Source organism: Ambystoma mexicanum, chromosome 3q, assembly GCF_040938575.1.
Source record: "Ambystoma mexicanum isolate Mex_15411 chromosome 3q, UKY_AmexF1_1, whole genome shotgun sequence".
Taxonomy (NCBI): domain Eukaryota; kingdom Metazoa; phylum Chordata; class Amphibia; order Caudata; family Ambystomatidae; genus Ambystoma; species Ambystoma mexicanum.
This window is the reverse complement of record NC_090926.1, coordinates 70,978,023-70,996,247: the sequence shown is the minus strand read 5'-3', so window position 1 is coordinate 70,996,247 and position 18,225 is coordinate 70,978,023. Positions and strand designations below refer to the sequence as shown.

Here is an 18,225-nt window from a genome sequence, read left to right as displayed (position 1 = left end):
ACATGTGTGGAAAAAATACTGTTTTACAAAACCACAATTGTTTGATGTAGAAATATCCAAGTTGACATCAGATACAATGGTGGGGAAATTTGTTTTAGAAGTTACTCCCATTATACTGTCCTCTTCATTAATATGCCCAATGAGTATGAAGGGGATGGTTTAGTGTGATGTCACATTTGGGACATCATTTATTTTATTTATTTATTTATATTTATATAGTGCGCAAACAGCCCAGGGGCATAATACAACCACATACACTGACCAATTAGATCTGAGAAATGTTTCCATTTCAAAGGGGGCTTCTAATCTATAAAAGTCCACACTGATAGATTCTGGGGACCGACGCTTGCTGAATCAATCACTGGGATGGACTGACTGACTGATTGATGGGAATGGGCAGAGGGAGAGAAAGGATAATTGACAACATTAGAAAGGATAAGAGAATCGATTGCTTTCCTTTGGACCCATTCTGGATTACTATCAGTGCACTGCAAGAGAAACCTGGCTGAGGAAGGAAGTTGATTCCATCTTGCTGACTGATGCCCACCTGCTACTGGTGGGAGGGGGAGAATGGAATCAGTCCTTAAGAGTGTGCCCACCTGTATGTGAGATGGGCAAAAGACATAATTATGTAAGTATAATGGTGATGGGAAATATAATATAAGCATACTCTAAAGGGGAATAGATTAAATCCTAGCCCTTTTTATTTGTGAACATCTTGAGGGGTAGGGAAGTATATACATTGATTGTACATCCTGTCAAACTAGCAAATATATCAGAAGTGTATGTGGTCTCGAATTATAAATCTGATCAAATCGATCATATTTTGGGATATCCCCAGACTCCTTCTCTGTGTAATACACAATCGTTTGATTTCTATCAAATAAAAGCTTTTTCTAGCACCCTCATACATTTATTAAAGCATGGTGAATTTTCGCTCAGGGTAAACCAAATGTACATATGGTGATGTGTGTGCTGTAAAAAAGTCTACATTCCGGTGACCGGTGTGTTGATAGTTCTTCATTGTAGTAACCATTAACATTGGGGAATCGTAGATGTATAATGTGCTTATATTTAAATTGGTTTAATTATTTCTATTTAATTACTAAATACAGCCTCTGTGCAATGCTGTGTGCTTCTTGTCCCGAAAGGGGTTGGAAGCTGTAGGGAATCAATATTGGTAAACTGGCATATCCCAGTTTCATAAAAAGAAATGTATTGAATAAATAATAATTGCTTGGTGGAAAATTCCCCCATACTAGATGTCACCTGATTAAAACATCCCACATTACAATGGAAATTGAAGTGAAAAGAACCACAATACTTTAGATCAGGCAGATAGGATAGAGAGAAGAAAATTGAGAAAGAGGAGCATGCAGAAAGAAAGTCACAAGAACAAGGAGAGAAAAGGATGGGGAGGAAACCAGCAGGGAAGACAACAAGGAAATAAGTCTAAGAACGGAGGGAGTGCTGAGCAAAGAACAGAGAATAGCCTAATGGACACCAGAATTGAAGGGGTTCAAAAAGACGTTTTCATGATGTTAATCTGTAAAGCGGCCCTGCCTTGAATAAAAAGCCCTTTTATCAACAAAAAATAGGGTCAGCGTTTTTAGTTTAGCTGATCTCCCACGATTGAAAGTTGTTTAGGTGCTTCATTGCGGAGGAGAGTGGCTGGAATGTGCCATTGCCCTTGATAATTGTCCTAACTGGTATCACCTTTGAATGAGAAGAACCAAGCCCTCAGAAGTGACTTCGTCCCTCTGTTGACGTTTGTTTCCATACATGAGTAGCCAGCGCGTTTGTATCTCAAGTGTTCATTCCTTCCTGCTAAGTAACTACTTTTGTTGCCATTGCACAGTGCTACTAAAACAGCTGTAACTATTCCTCACTTCAATCTTACTCCATTTATCTTCACAATCAAGAAGTGATGAGTCAACATGTCTTTGTAGGTTGTACACAGTGCCCAGAGTGGACACTTAACCAGCTGAGTCTTACAAGGTACGGATCTTTGGATCAAGCAGTGTTTTCTAAGTGGCAGTGGCTTACAATGTCAGACGTCTGAAAAAAGTTTTGGATTCAATCCAAAACGAACCTTTCCCTGACAAATACAGTAGGTCTGAAGTTCTCTATATATAGTGCAGTTTTTTTATTTTAGCGTTGAACACAACACTTGTTCTTGTATGTTACTCATTCTTTCTGAAGTTACGGGCAAACATTGTCATTATTAAAGAGGCTGCATATGCATGTGTAGCAGAGTGTAGGAGGTGTCCTGTTAGTGGCTGTCAGGGGAAAGGTCTATGAGTTTAACAACAGCAGTGGTTTACAAAGGATTTTCTTGAGAGGGTGGGGTGGGAGGGAGCTACATTAATGTTGGGAAGTTCTTGAGGGTTCCTAACTATAACTGAGAGGGTGGCTGCAAGCTGAAAAGCTACCCTCATAGACCCCCACAAATATGGTCAACTACCCAATGTGTGCTGACACACACTACTTTATATGAGTCTCCATGTGCTCAAGCCTGTTAGAACCGATCCAAAAGGCAGGGGATCATTTTCACATGAACCATTCAGCGAATTCTAGTAGGTTTTTCAGAGCACATGGTGTACGTCATGAAATGCTGTGCAGCTTTCAAGGAAGTAGGAGCAGGTTGCATGGTAATGTCATGCAGAGCTCTTACCCACCACCCCACAGTACCAACAGGATCCTCTCATTAAAAGTGATCCGTGTTTTCCTTTTGCACTGCAATTGGGTAGCCTAGCTTTGCATCAAACAGCAGGCATGTTATTACTTTTGTACAGCTATATATGCAGTTGATTTGCTACTGGAAAGCTGACACTACAAAAATAAGGGGCAGAAATCTATACAACATGGCGGTGACGACTAGAGGGCCCATCTGCCCTTAAGGAGGCACAAATATAAGCGTGCCTTGGCTCCATAGGGGGTCAGGGCGCAGCCCGCAAAAACGGCCCTCAAGCCTGCAAAAAGGTTGGCGTGGGCAGCAAAGCCCGCGAAAATGGGCTGCAAGCCTGAGAAAAAGACGAAGGCTAGGTGCCAGGGAGCGGGGTTGCCGGGCAGGAACCCCTTTGTCCTCACTGGGAATAAACCAAGACTTGCGGCATAGGACAGTAGAAATTCTTTCCGGCTGCAGCTGTTCCACCAGGCGAGCCACGAGCTAAAGACAATTTTCCTCCCACCCCACATTAGTAATAACCTTCGGCAAGCACAAGAAATGTGCATGTAGCAACAACCGTCGCAGTCGCAGCGCGGTGTGTAAGCGACCAGCGGGTCTGTAAAGACTAGAAAATGAGCTTGGTAAGAATCAGGAGGGGTTTTCGTAAAACTCCTGGTATCAGTGCCCCTCTGAGGCTCAGCAGCGAGGACGCTTGAGGAAAGTAAGGGAGCTCAGCTTCCCTGTCATAATCGGCACTCCTCCAGCCCAGGATCTCCTGCAAGGGCAGGCGGATCGAGGATATTTGCAGTTGGTGGAGCTTTGGCCTAACAAAGTGAAGTTAGTTGAAAATAAAGGGGGAAGCAAGGAATGTATGTTTTAGTCGGCTGCTCGCCTCACAAGCGGAACAATCTGCCAAAAATATGTTTTGCTGTGATGACAATCATGGAGTACATTTGAAGTGATGATTGCTGTGCAATATAACACGCCTGCTGCCTTTTCATGCCACAAAGAAATACTGTTTCTGACATTTATGTATTTGTTATAAAGAAGGTACAGAAATGGAGGCATATAAAAGAAGTGTTATGTTACAGTCCATAGACAAGTGCCCAGTTTATGTATTGTGCAAGCTAGTGACAATGTCAACACGTTTTGCTGTTCTATGTCTAAAAGTCTTGAAAGTACAATTTTGAAAATTGGAAGAGCTTGTTTAGATGACATTACTTTGCAATGTAGTGCTTGCAGTCTTCCATTCCGGATAGTGAAAACAGAGCAGAATCATGATCCTGTCAGATAGGCTTAATCCCTATAAAAGAAGTACAGATTTTATCATTTTAACGATACACATTAACACATAATGGTGTCAGAGCTAAAAGGATATGTGGTTAAGTCCACACTGAGCTCAAATCCCGACTTTCCCATCTAATGTGTGTGTGATCCTGAGCAAGTCATGTTTATCGATTCAAACAGGCGCACTGGCTACCCATTAAAGAGCACGTCCTCTTCAAAACCCTCGCGCTAACCCACAAATGTGCTCACCAAACGGCCCCCTCCTACCTGTCACAAAGAATACACATATCCATTTCCACACGACCAATCAGAACTCCGAACTCCAACTTGCTCACAGTTGCTAAAATCAAGCGAGTCAGAGCAGGAGGAGCCAGCTTTCCTTACCTGACAGCCCGGCAATGGAACACCCTTCCAACTTCTCTAAGAGCCGAAAACTCACACATGGGCTCCCGCAAAACTCTCAAGACCTTACTCTTCACCTAGCTACCACTGCACACGATTTGTATACAATGCTCTGAACACTATCTGATGTAAAATATAATGTATGTATGTATCCAACCTTGACGCTCAAAAGTCTCATGTAACTAAGCTCATCACATGTAACAGTGCCTTGATGCCCAAGGGCTGTTTACGGGCTATATAAATTTAAATAAATAAACACTGAAATGCAAGGTATGTGGTTTGTGTTGTGGGCATGAAAGGATGGATGCCAGTTATAGGATTTGGGGCTACAAAAGCAGATAGGAGTCTTGTGGGGTGCTGGAGGCGCGGAATCAGGTATGGGGGTTTCCCAGTATTTGCTTCTTAGAGCTAAGAGAAACCCCTATGCTCCCCCACCTTTAGCCCCCACTTCAAGCGTTCAGATGCAGAGTCCCTGTTTTTCCAATCCTTCCATTACTAAGGGCAGACTGTGGATTTCAAAGCTGATGCCCCAACCGACGGCCCCCCCCCACTCCTCCCTACCCCCAGGTCTTATTTTTTAAGAGTAGAAGTTTTAATTTTCCCTTCATAAGTATGGGCTTGGAAGTACTTCCAGCAGAAATAATGGTGAAATCAATACAGCCTGGACTGGAACGTAGGTGCCGAGTGCGAGGTGGGGAGAGGGGGGGGGGCAAAACCGGTAGCTGACCCTTAGTTCTTTAGCAATGGGGCAGAAGGGTTAGCCCCGTATAGATCACAGTTTTTCGTTTTGACTGTACATCCAAAATGAGATTAGCCTTGAAAGCATGCACGCGCAATGCAGTGCGGTTGTACAGTATAAGGGATCCAAACATTCCATGTTGAATTCTTTCAAAGTTGAGTGACAAGTTCTAAAGTAGAAAGCTGCAAAGATGGTTCAGCCGGTTTGGCGACGCTTGCTCGGTTGTAATATATTCAGAACTGCCTGTACATCCTAGGACCTTATACAGCTCTCTCTGAAGAATTGTGCTTTGAAATGCACCGTTTCGACTACAGGAGAGTTTGAACCATTTGTTCATATTCAAGTCAGGTGGGGCCACAGGGAGAGGGACGACATTTCTGCAGCCATACTGATAGTCAAAAATTGGCATCCATGGAATGGAAGGTGTCATACTGGGTTGCTTTACATCTGGGGTCTGGCTGTAGCAATGCTGCCTCTGGACACCTTGAAGTGATTAGTGTCTCGTGCTGCGGGCGTGGGCAATGGGTTAGATGTAGTGCTGTATGTGTTCCTGCCGTTCGGGACATAGGAAGGGAGCTGAGCATCAGAGTGTACTCCCTCACCCAAACCCGCCGCTCACTTTCAGCTCCGACGCCGACCCTTCACCTGGAAATTACCACTCCGCAGAGAAATGTCACGTCAGCCCTCGGATAAGGTGAGGCGCCTCACGCCGCCTGGGCGTGGGGATGCAGGCTTTCTGTGGGGATTTCGGTGAAAACATTGGATGCATAGGTTTGTGGGGGAAGGGGGGGCTTTGATAATTGGGTATTCTTCAGTTGAGCTCTTGTTTGTGACAGAACCTCAACAGTCTTCCTGCAATTGGAGACAGCCCAGATGGGCACACAGTGGCTGAATAATGCAACTCCACATCCTCAGAGTGAGACCAGAGTGTGGCACAGCTTGGGGTTGGGGGGGGCGGGTTGACTCTTCAGACTCCTCACATCACCTTCACTGCATCCCTGAGTGCATCTCTTCCTGACGCAAGGGGTCTCAAACAGCTTCAACAATGTGATGCTAGTGTTATCACATTGTGGTGGTGTGCTTCAATGGCCACCCAATAAAATGGCACTTTCTTCCTCTCCGAGTACAACGCACGGTCTGTGGTGCTTCTCAGCACTGACCCTGTGAAACTAACTCTACTGTGGCTAGATAACACAGACCAAGAAGAAACCCAAACCATGACTACACTTTCAACCAGAAAAGTTGGACAAATGTGGCTCAGCGTTGGTATCCAACAACACCACTGACAGAGCAAAGCTGTCAGCAAGATGAAGAGCAAGGTGGGGAACACGAGTGTTGAATATCATGACTCCACATGTGCAGAACGCAGTCTATGCAACTTGCAGGGCTGGCAAATGCAGAATATGGAATAGTGTATCAAGCATGGTGGGGGAGTGGTGGGGGGAGGCGCTGTTTATATCCCACCCACAGGGCTCCAGAGCAGAACATTGGCACATGGGAAAGTGGTTCAAGGATTTTTCCCTGGCTGTAGCATCCTCAGGAGAGCTGTGCGGATTGTAAAATGTCCTGGGTGCTCATTCTCTGTAGACCTGTGTGGCAAGGTTTTCACACTTCTTTGTTTCTAGCAATGCCCTGCTAATGGGCAACCGTTTAACTTAATGGCTGAAGCCACCCTTTCCCATTTTGGGCCTTTGTTGAAAGAAGCTGCTCTCCTTCACATCGTCAAAGAACCTTAACAACAGCCTCTCAATTACTGTTGTAAAGTCTTTCTTTTGTTAGCAGCATTTCGTAGGCACAAGTGTTTAGTCAGTTGCCACAGTGATGGAGCGGTTCCAAATGAAAGGGCAACGGCTGATGGCCAGCCACAGGCTTGCCATTAGGAAGGCCAGGCGAATAAACAGGCAGTGACCCGGAAATGCCGGCTCTGCCATTTCCTCAAGCCTACAAAAGGGGTAAAGTTTGGCACGAAGGGGTAAGATGGCTGCACTCAGGGCATCCTGCCCCCTCATCGGAGGGCGTCTTTTGAATCTCACTGGGCATCCAATATGGAGGATCCTAGGGTGTCCATAAATAGGACCCCTTCGACTGAGGCATGTGGCAGAAGCTCTCTGATCCCTCAGCTCCCTGATCCTTTAGCGGCTCCTGCTGGTTTTACCAGGCGCCCTTAGCGGGACCCACTAAAGGACCTCGTAATAGGACGGTAAGGGGTTAACGGCAACGGCACCCTTACTGTTGCCATTAACCCCTTACCGCCGACCTCGTAATGAGGCCCAAAGTAATCAGACTCAAATTGGACATAATTAAATATGCCCCGATAAAGAATGTAATGGGTAGTACCTTAGAGCCCAGAATAATCTAACCAATAGGTTGTGGAGAGGTGTCGGGTTGGGGGGGTTACCAAACACCCCTTACATGATTGGATGACTGGTCAGGCATGGGGGTGTGGATAGTAATTATATAGCCCTCCAAGAGGTAGTGTTTTATCTTTAGTACCAGTCAATAGTAGGTGGATACCAAGACAAAGGGAGAAAAGTGGGGCTGAAGCCCCACACATTCTAAGTCCCTCTGACTGTGCAACCTTCATATATATGATAATGATACAATTATGTTTATTTTCTGCTTGCCTATCTATAGTAATGGGGGTTTCTCTGGTAGGCATTCCTTCTAACTGGGATTTAAATTGGTAGGGCAGGAAGAAAATTGGCGAAATAAGACATACATTCTAAAAATAACATAATTTAAAAAAACATAACGGTGTCCCTACACTCTTCCCAAGTTGGCAGGAACAAAATGGGCCTTCTCTTTTAACTGTGTTGAGAAATAACAACGAGGGCACATTTTGAAATAATGATACATTGTATGTTGTAAATAAACAATTCAACCATTTGGCTTCGGCATTTGGGTTTTGCATTGGGGGCATGAAAAGGCAAGATGCCAGGTGTGGGATGTGTCTGGTCAGCATATGGTGGCGGTATGAGTACTGTGGACAGGAGTGGACTCAGAACCAAAAGTGGCCCTGGGAATGTTTTTCAATGTGTCTCTATATTACACCATGTGAGCCGATGTAGCAAGCAACCCCAACCCTCCAATGTACGCTTTGGGGGGGGGGGGGGCTTTCTGCCCAAAAAACCTTGAAAAATGGGTCAAAATAGTGAATTTCAAACCACTTTTGTTCCTGCATAGGGATTAAAAAGTAGTTTTATTACACAAAAAATTACATTAAACATTTGTTAAGACCAAGGAATAACATACTGTAAGCTTTATAACAAGTTCTTTGCACAAAAAGGATGGGGACGATTAGGAGACATGGGGCCTCATTCCGAGATTGGTGGTATTTCCGCCATGACTGCCACTGATAATGGGACCGAGTCCGGTGTGGTACAATAGGGACTTACCGGTCTAGTCGGACCCTGGCGGGACCGGTAAGTCCCCATTGCACCAACCTTTCCCCCTTTATAGGGCTCAATGGGAATGGGGAAGGCGCTATTTACGGGCCTGCTAATGGCAGGCCCGTAATTAGCGGCCTGGTCCCCTAACGGGACCCGTAAGGGATGTGTGGTCCGACCACACGTCCCTAGCGGTTCCCGTTAGGGGACCTCGGAATCAGGCGGTAGGGGATTACCGGCACCGGTCTCCTTACCGGTGCCTGGTATCCCCTACCGTCCAACTCGGAATGAGACCCATGGAAGGAAATGGCATGGGAGAACTGAGAGAAAGGGTAAGGAGAGCAGACAAACAGGGGAGACCCACTGGAAAGTCTCCAGAGTTCCCAGTAGGCCAGACCACCACTGCATGTGGGGCATGAGGAGGAGAGAGACGCCAGGATTCTTTTTGCTCTTAAGTCCAAACCAGACCTGTGCTCTCACTCATCTCTAATCAAGAATTATCTGGCTCCTGTTAAAATTGGAGTCCAGATCCTACACTGGTGTGTGTTTCTGGGAACCCAACCTAGAGGACCTGCAAGGACTGTTCACACTTTCACCTAACCCAACTCTCACTGAGTGGCCAATAAGGCTGAGGCTTAGGCGATCCGGGGTAACAACAAATTAAGTTGACACACATCAGAATGTCCATATAGATGTATGAAAATATACTATTTATTCAATAACAGACAAGCATTAAAAGTCAACAGTTCTACTCACTATGCCAACCAGAATCCACATATATACATGCACAGTTAATGGTCTACTCTCCACTTTATTAGCATACAGAGTATACAAAATAATAAATGCTGTTCTAGCTAAAGCAGTCGGGGGGGGGCAATAGTCCTTCCCTACCTGACCAGTCGAATCATCAGTGTTCCACTGGGGCTAGTTCAGAGGAAAGTACATAGAAAGGGATTCAAGCAGTCACAAGGACCACCTAAAAGAAGCTTGGAGCAAAGGTAAAAGGAACGTTCTTTGGAAAGTGACAGTACTGAGGGGTCTTGGGAAGGAATCCTAGACCTGAACACCATTGCTCACAGTAAGGTAAGAGTAGTTGTAGGTATAGTACTTTATGCCCATTGAATTCCCCGTGGGAAGTGGGGGCACCAACCATGGTATGCAATCGTGACCCCTGAACTCTGACTTGAAGAAAAACCACGATAGGTAAGTAGGGACCATTGGAGACAACTACTCATGCCTTTGGTTCAGTTATAGAAGGTCCAAGGTTGACAGGTGCTGTGGTCGTTTTCAGTGTCAGGTTTGGGTCTGTCTAGTGGCAATTCCAGTCTCTCAGAAGATACACAGTTCCAGTAAGCCATCTGCCAGACAGTACTGATGACGGTGAATTATTGCCTCTCTTCCGGTAGTCTCCCTATCTCGAAGGCCTCATTTAGCATCGCCAATAATGGGGGGAACACCTCCAACCTGTATGTTTTGTAGAACTCACTGGGGAGCCCATCCGTCCCTGGGGCTTTCCTAGTTGGTAAATGTCTGACCACTATTTCTAACTGCTCTAGTGTAAGGGGGACTTCTCAGTTCTCTTTCTCTTCTGTACTTAGTTTAGGTAACCTGATGTCTTCTAATATCTCTCTCATCTCGTTCTCGTTCGCCCCTCTAGCGTCTTCATATAGGTGTCGGTAGAATTTAAGATAATCCCCGTTTACACTCTCCTGGGTATCCAATATTTGGCTATTCTCTCCCTTTATCGCTCTTATCGCTGGTCTGAGGTCTCATGTTTGTATAGCCATGCCAACAGCCTCCCCGGCTTATCTCCACTTGCGTGTTGCCATTCTATGTATTTCTTATAGTTTAAGTTGCATAGCCTCTCCCAATAGCCTCCACATTCTTGTTGTAATGGCTCATGGCTTCGGCGGTTTATAGACAAAATCTCGAAAAGTAAAATCTCGAAAAAAAAGCACGAATTTAAAATCTCAAAAAAAAAATATCTAATTTTTTTTTCAATGTGTTTTTTTTCAAAATGGGGGGGTTCGCCCCCAACCCCCCTTTTTTCATTTTTTTTTTATTTTACCCCTTTTTTTTACTTACCTGATCCCAAAAACACATATAAATAAAAAATTCGATATTTTTTTTTTCGAGATTTTTGTTTCGTGCTTTTTGCAATTCGAAATTTTATTTTCGGTATTTTGACCGACCACCGGCTTTGGCATCTTCCTGTGAGGTGTCCCCTTTATTCATGATTGCTTCTAGTTTCCTTTCTGTTCCTTGCAACTCTCTTATTATATCCCCTTGGAACGCTTTGGATTTTGATATTGCTGCACCCCTCTCCACTACCTTAGATGCCTCCCACAGAGTGTTTTCCGATGCTACGCTTCCAGTGTTATTTTCAAAATATTCTATCATCTCCTCCCTCAGGTCCTCCCTGAACAGTGCTTCAGCTCTGAGCCACCACGTTGGGATCTTGGCTCTAGGGGGCTGATGTTGCCACGTTAAGATCAAGGGTGAGTGGTCCGATAGGACCCTTGCTTTACATTCCGACTTCACTATCTCCCCGGTAAGTTTCGGGTTGGCGAACATGTAATCTAACCGTGTGTACTGATTTTGTAGGGCAGAGTAATGTGAATAGTGTCTATCATGTGGGTGGTGCAGTCTCCAAATATCTTCTTACTGGAAGTTGCTTAGCAGGGTCTTCAGAGTTTTGGCTGCATGGCTAGGCTTGTCTAGTTTTTTGTCTGATCTGTCCACCCTGGGGTCTAGCGTGCAATTAAAGTCTCCTCCCCATATGACCGCGCCCCCCAGGTACGGACTGACTTTTCCATACAGGGCCTTAAAATAGGCTACTGTATCCTGATTCGGGGCGTATGTGTTAATAATACACAACTCTCTGTTTTCAACCATTCCCTGTATCGCCACCATTCTCCCGTCCGACTCCACTGTGGACAGCAATAACTGAAAGGGTATGTTTGGTGCGATCCAAGTGATTACCCCCCTGGCATATGCCGAATACGTTGCTTCAATAGTGGTCCCCTTCCATTTGTGATTTCTATGGTTGTATACGGTTTGGCCGTGGCACAATTGGTGGTGGCCAAATTGACATTGGTCAATGTGCCCACTATGCTAATTTTGCAGCGGCCAAATCTGCAAAAACAAAAAAAAAAAACCCACCCCCAAAACACTCACCCACCAACCCCCTAATTAACTCAATGATGGCCGCTTTCACACTGACAATGCTACATCAGATCATTCCTCTGAGGCAGGTCAGATCTAAGGGTCTGCTTTTCTTTTTTTTTCCTCGTCCCCCACCTCCAAAAGCCATCACTACCAAACATGGGGAGCAGGGGACACCCCTGCAACTCCCGCTCCCCATATTTGGTAGTGATTACCGAAACGTGATCGTTTACAAACGATCAAATAAACTGGCTGAATTCGGCCAAATTTACCATACGATCGTTTGTAAATTATCAAGTTGGGTAGTTGGCTCTAATAGGTGCTCAACGTTATTTTTATTTTACTTTTATATAGTATTTATACAGCAGTTGCAGTCAGGACTTTAATTGAATATTAAGGTAAGTAAATTACACTCCCCATGATGAATTGATTATCCAATAAACTATCCATTACAAATCAAATTGAATTCTATATATACATAATGACTACAAGAGAATCAATGAAGATTCATCACATATATATATATATATATATATATATATATATATATATATATATATATATATATATATATATATATATATATATATATATATACATAGATTTCTCTTGTGTAACATGCTGTCGTAAATTAGGGGATCATGAAGAATGTTTCTCAATACTTGTTTTCCTGGGATTGTACACATTAATTATTTCTTTTGTTGGTGCATTTGAACTTGCATCGTTATAAAATGATGTTCAGTGATTGAAAGAGTTATTCAATTCATGACTGAAAATACAATATATGAACATTAATTTGTTTCTTTGATTCACTAATTTTGTGGGTATATAAACAAATTTAATTTCATATAACAATGTTTCTAGAATTTTCTTGAATATATTTTAAGTACTTGTATAATGATTGGGGGTTCTCCGCAGGAGTGCCTGGTCATTCCTTCGAGACTCAAAGGACAAGATGCGTGTATTTCTCACTGTTACCAAATGAAACGAATTAACCTTATAATTGTCTGCTCGTGCTCTGGGAAATGTTATCTGGTGCGGTTTCAGCTTCTTGGGCAACCCTCCCTTCGGTGCACTGACCTTGGTGTTGTGCTAATGTCTGAGCCTTGTGAGGCCTGGAACACTGTGTGCTAATCAATTCTATGTCAGGATGCAGTATTTCGGAATTGAGGCTTTACATATTTTAGGTCAGAGCAAACACAACACTTTTGTTCCCTCACTGCCATGTTAGTGTTCTTCCTTTCTGGTGTATGTACTTTGTGTCTATTGCATGTGTATGCTAGCTACATATCCTGGAACCTCCTACTTCTATATGTGTAAACTGCTTGTGCCACACAACATTTCTACTCATAATGGTGGCTACATGATCCTTAGTGTTTCACTGATGGTTCACTGAACAGTTCATTGTGTCTTCGTTCATACTTGGGAATACGTGGGGGGCGTGGCCTGACCCGGTGCAACTCTCATCTCCATTACTACACTTGGTTCGAATAAGATTATGCTGTATTCATATAACATTCTCAGTAGTAGAGCAACATACAGGCTCTTCTATTCACAAACACACTTTAGCTGAGAGGATGCCTTGAAATAATGGTTAGTCAGTAATGTTGTGTCAAATCTTTACACAAGCATTGGGAAAGCCAATTTGCAGTGGCGGCCCTATTGGCTTTGCCAGTGCTTGTTGGGCTTGTGTTTCCCCTTTGTCTTTGGGTTGACTTTGTCAATGCGTGTTGGCCTTTGGTTTCTCCTTTGCCTTTGGCTTGAGTTTAGTGTTGGCTACAGAGTCAGCCTTCTTTGTTTACCAGTTTGTCATTGAGTATTCCTTCTGAAATGTTCGTATGCACTAATTGCACTGTGCGCCGCTGCTCTCTAGATGGCAGCAGTGTACCAGGTTACTATCAGTTACATGGAAGACCCCTGTGTATCCGTCTGCCATTCAAGCCTGTTGAAGAAAGTGCTCCGGGTGGTGGGCTCTGGAGCAGCACTGAGGTGCATGCATACAGAGAACGAAGGGGTCTGCCTGCCTGGGGGTAAGCCTGCTTCTTCTTTCTCTAAGAAGAGATCACAGAGGAGTGGTCACTGAGACCTGTAAGTAGTTAGTTCGAAAAAGTTGTCCATGTGAACATTAACTGGTGTGGTAGAATAAATATCTCACATCACACCAGCAAGTATGTCAAAATACTCCACACCAAACCCCCCAATGGCAACACTAGAACCTGCTGGATGTAGTTTTTCGCTACATGATCCAGGCCTACATGGGATTAATTAGATTTTGTAAGTGTGTCTTTTCATAGCATTAATAATTAGCCGGAAAAATGGGTAGTCCAAGCTCTGGTGTTGAGGAAGAGAAGCATTGCCAGTGGTTTGAAAAATGAACATATTGGGCCTCATTACACGGACGGCGGTAAGGGTTTACCGGTACCGGTAAGGGTACCAGTGCCGGTAAACCCTTACCGCCTTACTACGAGGTCCCTTTGTGGGACCCTACCTTAACGTCTGGTTTTACCAGCCGTTAAGGACGGGACCCGCAAAGGGACCTAGGAGGTAATTACGGTTCCGCAATTTGCGGTACCGTAATTACCGCCTTCCCCATTCCCATTGAGCCCTAAAGGGGCAAAAATGGGAATGGGGAAGGGCCACAGTGAATGGGGAATTACTGCCCCCACACACCTTGGAATAGGGCGGTAATTCCGCCATTCACCATGGCGGACTCGGTAAAATACCGGCGGCAACCATGGCGCTAATAGCGCCATGGTTACCGCCGTCCGTGTAATGAGGCCCATTGTCTGTAATAGAGTGGTTTAAGGCCTTCTGATGCTAACGCACAGATCTGGGAGAGTGTTACGGTCCGAATGGGGCCTGCATGGTGAGGCTGCATGTGTTCATGGAGGACAAAGGCTTGCTGAATCCAGCTGCCGGCAGCAGTGTAGTGATGCGTCATAGCAGGAATAGATGAAATCTGAGGACGTGGTAAGAACAATGCAATTTTGACACATACATCATAAATATGGGCTCTATGTTGTGCATTCCAGACAGGAAAGATCAATATGGGGTGTGAGGAGGAGGAGGGGCAACTGCATTGGAGTCCAGTGCCTATGTTAACCCTGGCTTTTGCTGCCACAATACACCCAAGACCTCCCCTAGGAAGTGGGCAGACGAGTTACCTAATGTTGAGCCTCAAAGCAGATGCGCAAATTGTTGCCCTTTGAGTACATTTGGCTTGGACATAGCTAACACCAAGATCATTTATGCTCATCCATTTCCTGACTTTATATTAAGCCAATATTAGGCAGCTGTCTGAAGACTCTTTTTGTGTGCCTCTGCCACAACTGTTGTGGAGTAAGCTACAGATCATAAGTGATCAGCTGCATTGTGGGCTCAAAGGATTTACTTTATAAATAAAGACAAGCATTGTTACTCCTAGTAATATAATTTTGCATCGGTTTGTAGCCAGCTGTATGTTTTCAGTTAACATACTGCTCTATTTAGTGTTCCTTATGTTTAATAAGTCCAAACACTGGCTCACACTCTAACCCTTTACTGGGCATTGGCATGTGGTCGATAGTGAATGGGATCATTTATCCTTCGCATAACTCAAATCTTAACTTTTAGACTTATTCTACCCCTTTATTTATGTTCCAATGGGTCCAGGAGGGGAACAATATTGAAATGCACATTTACAATGGTGCTAATGCTTCTTCATGGGTCACTATGTTTTTCCCCATAAAAATATTATGCCATCAAATTATCAAGTTATTTTCTCGTAGGCAGAGAAGATACACATTTTGTGGCCTGTGAGAGTAACAGTCATGACATGGAACATTTGTGGAGAACCATCTACCAGTTTAGTAGGAAGGAGAGGAGCCTTAGCAGCATTCGCTGTGTCTCCAATGCTGGAGTCTACCACTGTCCTACTGGCCCCAGTGCCTGGGATACACATGACACCCTCCCTAAAGTAAGATATTTGGTTCTCACGGTTGGAGGCATAGGTTTCAGATACCTGTTGTTCACAGGACCCAGGGGATACTACCACAAACTCACCTTGAATGCCCAAAGGCTCATTAACAGAAGAGAAGGATACCTCTGAGATGACATTTCCTTCTTTTTCAGAGAAGGCTGTGTTCAGAGTGGACCCCCAAGGTCTTAGCTTTACATCTGGGGACCCACTTCACGTGATCACTTGTTCCACAAGCCGTACAAGTAACAAAGGACAAACATAATGGCGGCTTACTGTGATCAGATGTGTTTGGTCATAGGAGCCCCACTACCCTTACCATGGCGCCCATTTGATTTACCCCTTTCTAGTTTGTGGGCCTGTTTGGATTGATGTTTATTATTACTCTTGTGTTTTTGTTTCTGCTCGGCCTCATTCTTGTGAGAAACCCCTTTGTCCTTGTGGGATACTCTGTGGCCACACGCACGTCAGTTACTATTGTCCACTTCTTGGATCTAGATCCTAGTAATAAGCCAAGTGGTGCTTTAAATCAGGGACACAATAATCAAATATATGTTGCAACATGAGCAAATGGATCATGTCTTGAATAGTGGTCGTTTTCTGGCCATCATGCCACCCATACATTCACAAATGTCACCCATGCCACATGATCTTTGTTTATGAGGTCTCTAAATCAATGTAAGTATTGGGAAGTTGTCTTTCAAAGCTTTATAAAGAGTGCACCTTTCAATGTGGCATAATCTATCCTATCATTCACATCGATGTCCCTATGGGCATTGTATCCACTCGGTGTACATACATTGGTAAGCCAGGCCATCTGATCTTCAGCACTCACCTTCTGGAACTTAAAAGCATATACTCTTTCACATCATACACATTCAGCAGATCCTTTGGGGAATCTAGAATAGAAGAGGATCCAGAGCCAATAGCACCACTACAGCTTCTATGATCAGTAGTTTTAGACATTTCTGCTTCAAGTCTTTTCAACTAACATGGATGGGCCCTCCCCTCCTGCTTATCAGCAAACTCCTGTGCATTAACAGCTGCTTGTCTGCTCTCTCTGTATCTTAGTCAGTCCTTCATAGAGCGGATCCAGATGGAGATCTCATCTGGTGCAATGGGAGATGAGGAGAGTATGGTGGAGGAGGGGGGCGGACGAGAGAAGGTGGGGGTGAGGGCACAGATGACAGAGCGGACAGTATGATATGATATGACATTTATAACGTGCCTATACACAAGTGGTTAAGGGGATGTCAAGAATTTTGGAGGAAAAGTGGGCAGCCAGTGCAGAGCATAAGGCCTTGGAGGGAGGAGAAGAAGAGGAGACTGCGGTAGGGTTGGCAAGTTCCTTGCAGATTTTAAAGAGTTCTGCAGTGTTATTGGTGGATCCAGAGATGCAGGCTTGTACATGAGCTCTCTTCTTGGAGCAGATGGAGAGACGGTATTGCCTTTGGAGTAGACGGCAGGCCAGTTTGTCGGGGGATGAGCTAGATGTCAGCCACTTCCGCTGTGCCACTTTGCACTTTTGTTTCAAAGAGGCTAAGTTGGAGTCATACCAAGAGTTGCATTTGGAGGCAGACTTCATGTGGATCCTCATGACAGGGGCAAGGGTGGGCAGGGTGTTAGAGATAGAGTGATGGAGGTTTGTCAGGACAGAGTCAGAAGGAGAGTCCAATCAGGGTGCTGGTGGAGGGATGAAGGAGGAAGCAAAAGCAGCGACTGACACACGCTTTTCATTGGTCGAATGACAAAGAAAGAGACTAGCAGTGTGGGGGGAGGAGTCTGGGGACAAGGCAGGTCAAGGAAGGAAGAGAGGAGAGAGTAGTCAGATCAGGAGAGAGGGGTAGTAAGAGAGTTGGAGAGAGCAATGTCTGCTGAGATGAGAGCAACCAAGCTGTGCCCCGCAGAGTGGGTTGGACCAGAGGGAAGGATAGTGAAGAAGAGAGTGTTGGAGAGGTCACAGAAGAGAACAACGGCTGCATCAGGGGAATTGAGATGGACATTGAATTCCCCAAGGAAGATAAGTTTGGGGTAGGAGGCAAGAAGATAGGAGGAGAGGGCGGCCCATTCAGAGAGGAAGAGGGAGATAGGTCCGGTGGTCTGGAGATGGTAGTGAGATTCACAGAGAAAGAAGGAGAGACAGACAGCCTGCAGCCTAGGCTTTCAAAGGATGAGTAGGTTTGAGTGGGGATGACAGAGGCAGGAACCCACTCAGAGAAGCTCAGAGCCACTCCACCACCAGAACGGGAGGGTCTGTGGTTGGACACAATCTTATAGCCCTCACAAAGAAGAGTGTGAAAAGCAGTGACAGAACTGGCCTTGAGCCATGTCTCAGTGAGGGCAAGGACGTCAAGGTCAAGTTCTTCAAAGAGGTGACCGATGTCAGAGGAGTGTTTGATAGCAGAGCGAGAATTGAGGGTAGCTAAGTAAAGCTGGTAGCCCGCTTGAAAATATTTGCATCGGGGGTGGCTAGAGGGGTGCAGTGCCACCACTGGCGGAGGGGAGAGGGGGGATGAGGGAAGGAAGGGTGGAAGGTCAGGGTGGGAAGCTGAAGAGGGAAGGAAGACGCCTGTCAAGAAGGAGAATGTTGGGCTGAGAGCCCTGAGCCATGACAGTGCCATTG

At 45.0% G+C, this 18,225-nt stretch overlaps 1 protein-coding gene across 3 annotated transcripts in view; it reads left to right on the top strand.

Moving 5' to 3' along the window:
• Nucleotides 1-5,645: 5,645 nt before the first annotated feature.
• LOC138582147 (zinc finger protein interacting with ribonucleoprotein K-like) overlaps nucleotides 5,646-18,225 on the top strand; it is a 205,258-nt gene continuing 192,678 nt past the window's right edge. For all 3 annotated transcript variants that reach the window (XM_069653175.1, XM_069653174.1, XM_069653172.1), the window contains exon 1: nucleotides 5,646-5,790. In XM_069653175.1, the coding sequence (XP_069509276.1) occupies nucleotides 5,767-5,790 (24 nt within the window). In that variant the 5' untranslated portion in view covers nucleotides 5,646-5,766. The remainder of the gene's footprint in view (nucleotides 5,791-18,225) is intronic.